This window comes from Chiloscyllium punctatum, chromosome 5 (assembly GCF_047496795.1).
Source record: "Chiloscyllium punctatum isolate Juve2018m chromosome 5, sChiPun1.3, whole genome shotgun sequence".
Lineage (NCBI taxonomy): Eukaryota > Metazoa > Chordata > Chondrichthyes > Orectolobiformes > Hemiscylliidae > Chiloscyllium > Chiloscyllium punctatum.
In genome coordinates, this window is record NC_092743.1 from 25,328,398 (window position 1) to 25,340,851 (window position 12,454).

The window sequence follows — 12,454 nt, forward strand, 5'->3', positions numbered from 1 at the left end:
CGGCATAAACATGTTCTCAATGATGTGCTGCTTCCTGACAGCACTCTACTAGTGAGTGCTTATGTGTGTGTGTTAATGAATTTGTGTAATTTAGAACCAATCAATAGTTCTTTGGTATTTACTGTTTGTTTTTTGAGTGATGGAGTGCATTCACTTTGAAACAAGAAAATTTCAGCACAGTTCAATCAAGATATATAAGTGTTATATAATGAAAGTTTTATATTTCAAGAAATGATAGTTGCTTCTGTGCTATCTTCCCTGTGGAAACTATTTTCTTAAAAATGGTAGAATTTCCCAGCAAACAATATAAAGATTTGCAAGCCAATTGTTCTTTACTGTAACAAATACAATTAAGTCTGCATAGACTAAAAGTTACATAAGAGGCAACTAACATGCCAACCTACCTGATGAAGGAGAGCGGCACTCTGAAAGCTAGTGCTTTCAATTAAACCTGTTGGACTATAACCTGGTGTTGTATGAATTTTAACTTTGTACAACTTACAAACAAAATATTGACAAACTAATAAATTCATCCAAATTAGCTTTTAACACCTATGTACGTTATAATATGCCCTCAGCTTATTTGTAACTTTGTGTCTTAGGTCCCTCACATGTCTTAGTTTTCCAGCAGGATACCTTCATCCTGCAGTCCAAACGCAACCCTGGCAATGTACTTTGAACGTCTTGTCGCTCTTTTTACTGAGTATGATTGCATGCTCATATTAACCTTTAGCTGAAAGGCTCACTCTGACTCCTTGGTTCTTGAATCAGCAAATCTCCAGTCTATTCCATTTTCTTTTTTCTGTAAAAGAAAACCAGCTCTAACAAGCACCCGGCTGTTATGAAAACAGAATAGCTTGAGAAACTCAGCCGTTCTGGGAGCATTCGTTGAGAGAAAACACAGTTAATATTTTGAGTCCAGTGACCCTTCAGAACAACGAGATTCACCTCCCAATCTTCTAAACCCCAATGAGTGGAGCGCCAATCTGTTTAGACTTTGTTGATAAGACAATCCTTTCATATCAAGGATTATACTGTTAAGAATAATGTCTTCCAATTATCTGAACTCCCCTTGTCTTTTCTGTTCCCATACTTAACAATAAGGTAGAGGTTAAAAACTGCCTTACTATACAAAGCAAACTTTGTGCCTAAATATTTTTCATGGAATGATGAGAGGGAAGTATTTCCTTGGAAAGCAGTAAAAATATGAAAGGGTAGAATTTCTGAAGAGCTCCATTGATTGTCATTAATGTAATTTGTTACACCTCACTGGGTTAACGCTGGAAATAAAATACTTCTATTCGTCACAAATGTCAGCAAGTACACAAAGTTCCCAATGTACATATCAGGTAAAGGAGGAGAAAGTGAAGACCGCAGATGCTGGAGACTCAGAGTCAAAAAATGTGGCGCTGGAAAAGCACAGCAGGTCAGGCAGTATCTGAGGAGCAGGAAAGTCAACATTTTGGGCATAAGCCCTTCATCAGGTAAATCCAATTTACGTGTACCAAGTTTCTATATTTAATACAAACTATTATTTATTACAATTTAACAAATCCCAACTGCAGGTAAATAACTCAGATCTGTCAACATATTGCTGTACTAGCTAAAGGTCTAAACCACCGCACAGACACATATACTTGCACATAGACACAGACAGACAAAAAAGAAAATTATTGCTTTGGGTAGAGGGGGAATATAAACAATCTTAAATTGAGGAGATCTTTATGTTTCTTCAGAGCTTTCTGACAGACAATTCTGTGAAAGTAATCAATTCTAAAGCACAGAATTGACTCGCCATCACTTGTTGACTGTTTGAGGATAATTTTGGCACAGCAATTGCTATTTCTGATATTTGTGGCGTTTACTGAAGTGAATCTCAAATGGTTGACAAATTGTTACTTCAACACTTGAATTTGCAACTCAGTCCTCTGACTTAGTTAATATTGCTACATTAATATATGGAATTATACATGAAATGGAAATATTCAATCTTTTTTTAAACATTGAGGTTTATCAATTTCTGTGATAGTACAATCTTGTGATTAACACCGTTTGTGTAAAAAAAACAAACTGGGTAAGAATCTGTTTAGGGATGAGATTGACAATTAAAAAGGACGAGAAGACATCACTAAATGCTTGGAGACAATGATGATTTCCAGGCTGGTGGGATGTTGAAAATAGGTCAGTGAAAGCCACCGGCAAGTAGGTAAAATACATCATCTAAGATGCAGTTAGTGACATTATTGTGTGTTTTATATTTGAGGCATTTCAGTAGGAAAATTTATAGTTGTGTTTCTCAGGTGAAGAAATTACTCAGGAGTTCTTGCAACCAGGATAGTCTGAGAGAAAGATCTCTAAGTGAAAGGTATTTTATCCTTTCAAGCTCCTATTGATGTGAGCAATTAATAGTCAAGCTTGTTCAGAGAAATGAATTGATTTATTAGATTTTCTGCTCGCTAGCTATTTATTTAACTTGCCACTAATAACTTGAAAATTGCAAGACTAGAATTCTAACATAAAAAGGTATAGAAATCCTGGTAAAAGACAATGATATGCTTCAGTAAAATTGCCTTTCTGGGCATATTTTTAAAATTTTCATGTCAAGTCTTTTCTTCCTGTTATATTGATTTGAGGTAACACAGGAAATCTTTGTGGATGTGATTACTTTGACTGCAGAAGCAAAAAGGAGAACGGGTTATGTTCACACAAAATGTATGAACTCATGAAGACATGAGCTGAAAAATCTGTTGCTGGAAAAGCGCAGCAGTCAGGCAGCATCCATTCTCCTTGGATACTGCCTGACCTGCTGCACTTTTCCAGCAACACATTTTTCAGCTCTGATCTCCAGCATCTGCAGTCCTCACTTTCTCCTCATGAAGGCATGAAAACTAAGTGGAAAAATATTATGAAATATCTCATATAGTTTAAAGCATAAAAGGTGACTAGGAATGAGTTTGGACTGGAAGACAATCTCAGATTTCCATTTAATTAATGTGCTTGAATCTCTTCTTACCATCAAAAAGGGCTATGTTTCAGTCCATATTGAAGGGCTTGCCATTTGCTGTTGATGCATTTTTAGAACTGATTTTGAAAATAAACTAAAAATGGTTTTATCAAAGATAGGTTATTTTGCAACATTTATATGGGTATGCCATTCTATAGATGTCAGTGGCAAACAATTCATATTCCTGGTCGGAAAGTAATAATCATTACTCCAATGAGATTTCTTTTGCATTTGTTTATGGACTCACAAGCACACTAGATGTGTTCTCAGGGCAGTTCACAATCTACGAATCTGTAAACCTCATTTGGCCTCTTTTTACTCTTTGAGTGCTTTTGAGAAAGAACCAAGTATTTGAGAAAGTATTCATTGACAAAGAACCAAGGGCAAAGTTTATTCTTAAACAAAGGTTAATTTATTGTAAACCTGCAAAATTTATTGCGCATTTATTCAAGTAAAAGTGATCATGTCATTATCTAAAATGTATATACAAGATTTAAAGTAAGGACACAATGCTTCTCAAGATGCAAGTACGATCAATCTCGAAGATTGTTGCATGACTGGCTTTCACAAAGACTTTTCTTTCCACAGCGAGTCAAAAACTTGAAATCATATTCCAGCATCCAGAATTTGGAAAGACACAGGAAGTTTTCATATTAGTCTGTGGTTACAGCACTTGCAGATTGTCTTCTTATCAACCATCAGTATATTTCTGAATGCTTTCTTCCTTAATCTGCTTTTGGCTAGGTACCCCCTCTCTGAAAGTGTTTCTTAGAGGTCTCTTGTTCTTCACACAAAATGGTCATTCACAGCCTATCTTATATAGTTCAAAATGTAAGATGGCTGCTATCTCAAAACTGTCGAAACATATTTTCATATTAGGCTTTGGGTTAGCTCTGGGCAAAGACTGAATGAATGTTTTATAGTAAAGGTGTTTAAATATTTTGGAGACCTCAGCCATTGGCTTGGATGGCTCACTTAGTCAGGTTTTGGTGCATTGGGAAGAGGTGTTTATGCCTCTAGTAGACATTTTGCCAAGGAGCTTGCCACTTATCTTTGGAAATGTTCGTTGAACTTTAAACAACCTCTTCCTGGGCTAAGTCCTGTCATGGAATTTGAATTCAAGAAAAATGTTAAACTTCGGGTCTAACAATGCTCGTGAAACCACGTTTGATTATCAGAAAAATCCATCTGGATCATTAGGGAAGGAAACTGCTGTCCAGGTCTGGTCTGATCTACATGTGACTCCAGATCAACAGCAATGTGGTTGAATCTATCGGGGCAATTGGGGATGCTGAATTTGAGAGCACTGCCCACATCTCATGAATGATATTTTACAAAAGTTCTGTTTGTGTTTAATGCCAGTTGAAACCTACAATGGTATCACAGTGATGTTTGTTGTGGGAGCCACTTTGTATCTTTCTTTGTTCATTGACCAATCATATAACATTATAATTACACAGTCAAGGCCAGAAGGTGTGTTTGTTGCTGCCAGGACATCTTTTTCAACTGAGAAGGCCCCTTAATAATCTTCATTGTCCCCCACCCTCCCCACACCTGCCCAAATCCCCAGTCCCATTTAACCCACCCACTCATACTTCTGGTGTGGGAATTCAGAATTGGAACTCATAGTCACAGTAAGGCTAAAGTCTTTCACCTAAGTTTGGCATCACTGCTTGGCTTTTTCTTTGCCCCTGTTCATAAATTCCAATGAGAGTTCACGATTCTCTGAGGTATAGCTTGCAGCCATGGGTCATGGATTTGCCAGACAATTGTATAACCTGATAAAACTTTTCTTTGATCCTGGTTATATGCTGTAGCCAGGCAGTAGCATCCAAAACCTACACAGGTACCACAAACAACTGGAGAGGTTGCTAGACCGCTAATTCAGTGATCCAGCTAATGTTCTGGGGATCTGCATTAAAATTCCACCATGGCAGATGGTGGAATTTCAATTCAGGAATCATCTGGAATTGAGAGACTAGTGATGATCTTGAAATGATTACCAGGAAAAGCCCATTTGGTTCACTAATATCCTTCAATAAATTACCAGTAACCAATTACCCTGCAGTAATGTAACATTTCTGGACAATCAAGTTTTGTTAATAATTAGATAACACTTTACATTAAATATTTTCTCATTTTAAGTCAAAATTAATCACACTTACAAAACCCATCATGAAGCATATTACAGGGGACCCATGTTTCACAGATGCAGGAATTCTGAAAGATAAACAGGAAATATTGGAAATACTCAGAGGCCAAGCAACATTTGTGGGGAGTGAAGTGAAGCTTCTTGTTCACAATTTGAATTAAAGAATCATAACATCTCTATGGTGCAGATAGAAACTATTTGGCCCATCAAGTCGGCATTGATCCCCAAACAACATTCCACCACAGACCCAGCTCCTCACCCTATCCCCATAACTCTGCATTTGCTGAGGCTAATCCACCTTGTCTGTACAACTTTGCATTGTGGGAGGAAACCGGAGCACCCGGAGGAAACTCACTCAGACATCGGGAGAACATGCAAACTCCAGATACCTAAGGCTGGAATTGAACAAGGGTCCCTAGCGCTGTGAGGCAGCACTACTAACTAGTGCTAATCTGAACTAGTTATGATTTAGAGTGAATGGCCTCTCTTTCCCTCCGCACAGAGGTCACCAGATGTGCTAAGCATTTCCAACACATGTCCTTTTGCCCCCTAAAAGGAACATTATCTCCTTATGAGTTTCTCATTCTGATTCAGCAAGAAACCTGTTGGAAGAAAGCTGCTGAAAATCTTATCTGGGGAATTTTTAAGAAAAGAATTAAGGTATAAAAGTTAGCTGAGCGAAAAAAAATCAATCTTGAAGCAATAAACTGATAATTCTTTGAATGGGTAATTAATAAAAATTAAAATAATAAAGTGGCAAGCAACTCTTTTAGAGTCATAGATTTATACAGTTGTACAGCATGGAACAGACCCTTCAGTCCGATTCATCCATGCCAATCAGATATTCGAAATTAATCTCATCCCATTTGCCAACATTTGGCCCATATTCCTCTGAACTCATCCAGGTAGAATGCCCTACCCTTGTAACCCTGAATTTCCCATTGCTAAACCACCTAGCCTGCATATCCCTGAACACTAGGGACAATTTGGCATTGCTGAACCACCTTACCTGCACATCTTTGAACTATGGGAGGAAACTCATGCAGACATGGGAAGATTTCCAGACAGACAGTCCCTAGAGACTGGAATCGAATCCGGGTCCCTGGCACTGTGAGGCAGCAGTGCTAACCGTTGTGTCACCCTCTATGTTTATCCAGATCCCTTTCAATGTTGTAATTGCACCAACCTCCACTAATTACTCTGGCAGCTCATTCCATACATGAACCACCCTCTGCATGAAAACGTTGACCCTTTTGAATCTTTCCCCTCTCACCTTAAAACTATGCCCTCAAGGTTTGGACTGCCCTACCCTGGGGAATAACCTTGGCTATGCATCCTATCCATGCCCTTTTTGATTTTGTAAGTCTCTATAGTCTTTGATGTTCTAGGGATAAAGGCCCGCAGCCTTTTTGCCAAAAAAGCAGAGCTAGAGAAAATCAGATAAGTCCTAATTTCACATTGCTGGGGAAGGGGAAGGGAACTAGAGTCAAGATAATACGTTGGGTGCAATAAACACAGGCTCTGGTGGTGCAGACCCCAGCGAATCGCAAAGGAATGTGTGTGTGTGTGTGTATCCAGACATATGTATCCACTTCTGGATACATATGTCTGGCTTATTCCCAGTTAAACACACAATCACACATAGTCACTCACTCACATATTACCCACACATTGACTTTTCCCAGAATCACACTTTTTAAAATCAATTTTAAGCCTGTTTTAAAATAAACACTCAAATGATAGTAGCTCAGTGTTGCACTGCCTCATGTAACCAAAGGCACTAAGGTGTGTGTACAGCTCACTATTTCTTCCACAAGTTTTATCCGTTCCAGTTGTGTACTTCCTTCTCCCTTTCATTGAGTGGACTAGCGATACAAATGCATTTTGTTTTTAAGAGAATGTCAAATGTATTCCTGCTTCCTTCATGTTGGTAGATAGGTGATTGCAGGTTGTGTTCAAATACTTCACAATTACTTGTGGTCCAAAATGGAGACGGTGTTATTGATTAATTAATGAGGATTAATATCGCTGAGCAAGTACTTGAGGCGGATGTGAAGGCTGCACAGTGTGCTAATTCTTCACTCTGCCGAACACTCCAATTGCCTTACTTCTCATTGTTGTTGCAAATACTACTCCTACCTCTTTGGCCTGCTCTGTCGTGTTGATGTGAGAGTGATTCCTGTAGAGTTGGTAAGGTGAGAGTGTGACAAAAGCTGAACTACATCACCCAGGATTCACTCCAGCTTTCAAACCAAACATATAGACTCAAGCGCTCACTCGAGAGTTGTATCTAAGGCACAGGAACACCTGTGTTTATATCCAAGTTCTTGATCTAAGAGGCGGTTCATTGAGAGGTGTACAATGCTGCTTGTAAATGCAATGGCAAAATAGTGAGCCCAGAATGCCTGAAGAACTTTGTGAATGTCCTCACCTGTGCCTTGCCAACAAATCACCTTCTTGAATTGTCACGTACGTGTGATGCATAAATCACAGTGCTTTTGGGCTGGAGTTCCAGGATTTAAATCAGTGACAGGAAAGGAAGAGTGCTTTATTTGATATTCAGGATGATATATAATTAGCAAGGAAACTTGAAGGTGATAATATTCCAAAGTACCTACTGCCCTTCTTCATGAAGTTTGTTGAGATTTAAACTTTTTAAAATGCTGCCATTAGATTTTTGGTGAGTTGTGCATGGCATCTTGTAGATATTCCATACTGCTGCTACTACCTGGTACTGGAAGGAATGCAAATTTAAGCCAATAGAGGAGATGGAAATCCAGTGGGTCACTATTTTATCAAGCTTCTTGAGTGTTGTTGGAGCTGCATCCATCGAGTTGTGCGGAGAGTATTTCACCACCCTCATGATTTCTGTCCTGTAGGTGGTGAACAGACTTTGAACAGCAAGGGGATGAATTAAATGCTGCAAAATTCTTTATCTTTGACCTGTTAATTTCTTTAATTATTTATATGGCTAGCCTATTTCAGTTTCTGATCATTAGTAATCTCCTGGGGAGATTGAGTAATAATAATGTAGTTGTATATTGATACATAGGTAGTCATGTTGTCTCTTGTTGGAGATGGGCTATTGCCTGATGCCTAGGAGAGTGTTGCTTCCACTTATCAATTAAAACCTGAAGCCTGAATGTTGTGCAAATCTGGCTACCTGCTGCAGTAGACTGCTTCATTACTTGAGGAGTTTTGAATGTTACTGAGATTTGTACTGCTAATGACTGTTGCTCCAAAGGACTTCCAAGTGCAAAAGTTTTAATTGAACCTTTGTTACTTAAAATTAACTTTCCACCTCCTGCTACTCTGAGTAATTGCCCATTACTCCCATTCTCTATTTCCCACCTTGAAGCCAGCTAGCAATCCATTTTGCCACTTATGCCTGGCTCCACACTCTTAAACCTTCTTCATTAGTGTATTGTGGATCACCTAAACAAAAGCTTTGTTTTTGAAAATTCAGCCAAATGCATCACTTTTCTGATTATGTATCATATCACACTTATTCAATGAGTCTATTTTCACAAGAATTTCAGGGTGGTTGGGGGTGGGAGCAAACTGCTTCTCCAATGGAAAAAGTCAAAACCATGAAAATACCATGAAGAATCGTATGGGCAAAAGCCCTGCCTTTGAGTAAAATCCATGCAGGTGGTCAAAGGACGGTGAAGAAATCTCAAGGAGCAGGTTAAATTTGACTTGAGTAATTTTCAATAAGAAAGATTTCCTCAGCAAGAGCAAACTACTGTGGAAAATACTGAAATAAAAGCAGAACGTATTGGAATTCCAGAGCAGGTCTCGCTGTACCTGTTGTTAAATCTGTCTCTGTACTTGGAACGCTATGTACCATCAAATTTTTACAAACAGAGGCAGAAGTGGATAAGGACAGCAACTCAGAAAAGTAAAAGTTTAAACTGCTGTCAATAAAGGATTTAGATTGCACTTGATCAGTTGGCTCCTGCTCTTTTTATCATAACAGTTTAAATCAAATCCATTCATTATCACAGAATTCTTCTCACACACAAAATGGAACTATTTTCTGTTATTCCGATAGAATTAATAATAACTTACTAAGCTAAATATAGCTTGTCTTTTGAAACCACATGATTTGGATGTTGAAACATGCTTTTCGCATAGCCACCAGCAAGCTTAATATAAAGCATAATCTATTCCTTGTGCTGAAGTTGAAATCACATTACTCAGTAGTTTACTGATACATAAGATGCTGTAGCCAGATTTCTTACCTATTTGCTGTTGTGCCGAATTCGACATTGGAAATTTACAAGTTTTCTCGACATGCCAGTGGTATTTTGTCATCTTGTGGATTACCTGAAGGCTTCCTGTTCCTCAGCTTGTCCAGTGCATAAGATCCAAATACCAGACTCAAAAGCTACTGATTTTCTTTGAGCGTTCAATGACATTAATTTACAACTGAGTTGTGCTGTCAGGAACAGGACATAATCAAGTACCTGCTCATTGAATGGATGACTAACATTCTGATTGGACTTTAATAGAATGGATCGGAGCTGTCTAATTTGGAAAGGCTGCCAATGTTGTGATAGGTAAAGATTGGGACACGGTTGATGTTCTGCCACCGAATGTTACTTGCACATCAAGCCATCCAGATAAATGAACAGACGTCACCATTACATCAATACATTTTGTCTACTTTGACGATATTAGTTTCTTGGAAACTGACCATGGAAATGTTACTGGAGTTCCAGTTTCAGAATCGGAGGTATAATTTTGAATGATGATAGTACACAGCTCACAGATTTTTGTTTGATGTAAGCCTTTGATTTATTTTTTAAACTGGAATTCTCCATTGGCATGAAAAGTTCTCCAACTTTTTCATATTCACCATGGCTATAACTATTCTTGCAAACACTTTTTTATAGCATGGTGCATTTCCTGTTTCTTTACCGCCTCCCCTTAACTGTTTGCAAGAATGTTGTGACATTTTTTTATTTGCTCTCGCTCATTTTAACACATCCTCACTTAATCCTCATTTGCTTAGTCTTTTCACTTTGTACATTGTTCTCTTTTCAAAACTACTTTGTTGACCTGCTTTATGTCAAGATCTGTTTGGTATCATTCACTGTGAGAGGCAAATAATAAGAAGTCGCCACAGCAACACAGCTGTAACTGAGTAACAATCAAATGAATCTTCTTTTTCAGGCGACCCTGCAGCAGAGGAATGGTCCCCCTGGACTGTCTGTTCTTCGACTTGTGGGCAGGGTACACAGACCCGGATGAGATCCTGTGTATCATCTCCATATGGCACCTCGTGTAGTGGACCTCTGCGAGAAATGAGACTATGCAACAATTCAGCAGTGTGTCCAGGTTTGCTTGAACTAATGGAAACACTTGTTGTTGCTGTGCATTGCCTTCACTTATTTATCCCAGCCTCTGACCTTCCTAATTTTAGTCTATGTTTGTAACTTATCAAGGTATTTGACCTTGACAGTGCTGGGAAATGGCGATTGATAGCATCAAAATTCCAAAGTCAAGAATGACATTGGTCTGATGCAATGCTGGTGTCCTTTGCAACTGACCTGACACTAAACTCAAAGTCAATACCAAAGGCACTGATGTGACAATACCATTGCCTGGACCTTTAGATCTTCTAGACAAGTGAAGAAAGATTCGTGGTTTATGTTCTATCATTTACAAGTGTGTTGTAGACTTCTACTGTTGATGCAGGGTTAAAGCATGGCAGACATACTTTGCTTCAGACTCTTAGCAGATGTAAGGGAAAGAGTACCATCATCTTCTCTTTCTGACTTTTATTGTGGCTCCAGAAGTATGCTGCTCTGATGAATTCCCCGACTTCAATTTATTCAGCATAGTTATCATTCCTCATCTGATGCTTTCATTGCGTAAGGCTTATTTTTCTCTAACTGAAATCACTTAACATTTGGAAGTAACTTCTTTACTTCTCTCTGTACTTACCTGGAAAGATAATTGCTTTTTAATCCAGATGACATGATAGAAGTAATCACAAGAGCCATAATTGTAATCAATTTGGCAAAACATGTGCAGTAGACGTCGGATAGGGAAAATAAGTCCACTGATTTTCCACTAAGCTAATACTATAGATTGAGCTGTCAAGAATAAAACTTAGTTTCTGCTTTGTATGAGCAGTGAGACAGTACTGACTGTGGTCTTATTGGCATATTGTATTGCCTTCAAAGATTTCAAAAAGTTATGAAACGTCTGAGAAAGAATTTATCAGCTCAGTGAGCTAATTTACAACCTGATCTACAAATCTTCTCATAAGTTTCAAAATGTCTGGCCTGCCGATAACACTAAAAACATTCACAGAGCATTCTTTTATGGAACTTCTGAAGTGATTAGATTCCCTACAGTATGGAAAATGCCCTTCGGCCCAATAAGTCCACACCGACCCTCCGAAGAGTAACCCACCCCCCTCTGACTAATGCACCTAACACAATGGACAAGTTAACATGGCCAATTCACCTGGCCTGCATATCTTTGGAATGTGGGAGGAAACCGGAGCACCCAGAGGAAATCCACGCCGATACAGGGAGAATGTGCAAACTCCACACAGACAGTCACCCAAGGCTGGAATCAAACCTGGGACCCTGGCGCTGTGAGGCAGCTGTGCTAACTGCTGAGCCACTGTGCTGCTGTAGTTCATGTTTTCTTTCTGTCTAACACATTTAAAAATATTCTGCAAGTTAATATTGAAGTACAGTAAGTAATTTTTTTAGGAGGGCCTTTGACAATGCTATCGCATTTGGTTTTGTGATACCAACCACTTGTAGCTTGAGATATCGACCATTTGCCCATAGTTCACTGTCAGCAATTGAGTCTGAGTGAGTAGACAGTCATGTCTTTGACAAGATTTTGTTTTTTGCATGACAGCAATCAAATGCAAGTTATATTGTTGAGATAAAACCTTGACACCAATATCGTGAGGAGACCAGTAGATTAAATCTGCACAAAAGATCAAAAAAATGTTCTTTCTTACCCCCACTCAAAGCTGCATGATCAGATTTGAGTAGAGCTTAATATAGCCTCCAAATTAATCTTTTCAAGACTATTACCTGATGCAAGAGGTGCAAGCCCTGTTTTTTTACATTACTTCTAGAGTTTGGCTTATGCTCCAAGGAGTAGAATTTGACTATTCAATTTGCTATCAATTGTTTTAGATCTTTCCCACCATTTTATTTCAATTAATTTTGCTGAGACATGTAAGCTGAGCTATCAGTTTGTGATCACCTGCTTTGCTGTATTGCAGTCAAAATCTACCCAAAGTGTCCATGTGTGATTGC

The 12,454-nt window shown here is 38.6% G+C and overlaps 1 protein-coding gene across 13 annotated transcripts in view; it reads left to right on the forward strand.

Moving 5' to 3' along the window:
* Nucleotides 1-12,454, forward strand: part of adgrb1a (adhesion G protein-coupled receptor B1a) — a 563,161-nt gene that overhangs the window by 216,292 nt on the left and 334,415 nt on the right. For 11 of the 13 annotated variants that reach the window (XM_072569963.1, XM_072569962.1, XM_072569956.1 and 8 more), the window contains exon 5: nucleotides 10,335-10,499. The exons of the other annotated variants lie outside the window; for them this stretch is intronic. In XM_072569963.1, coding sequence (XP_072426064.1) covers nucleotides 10,335-10,499 — 165 coding nt within the window. The remainder of the gene's footprint in view (nucleotides 1-10,334; nucleotides 10,500-12,454) is intronic. 13 annotated transcript variants of the gene reach the window in all.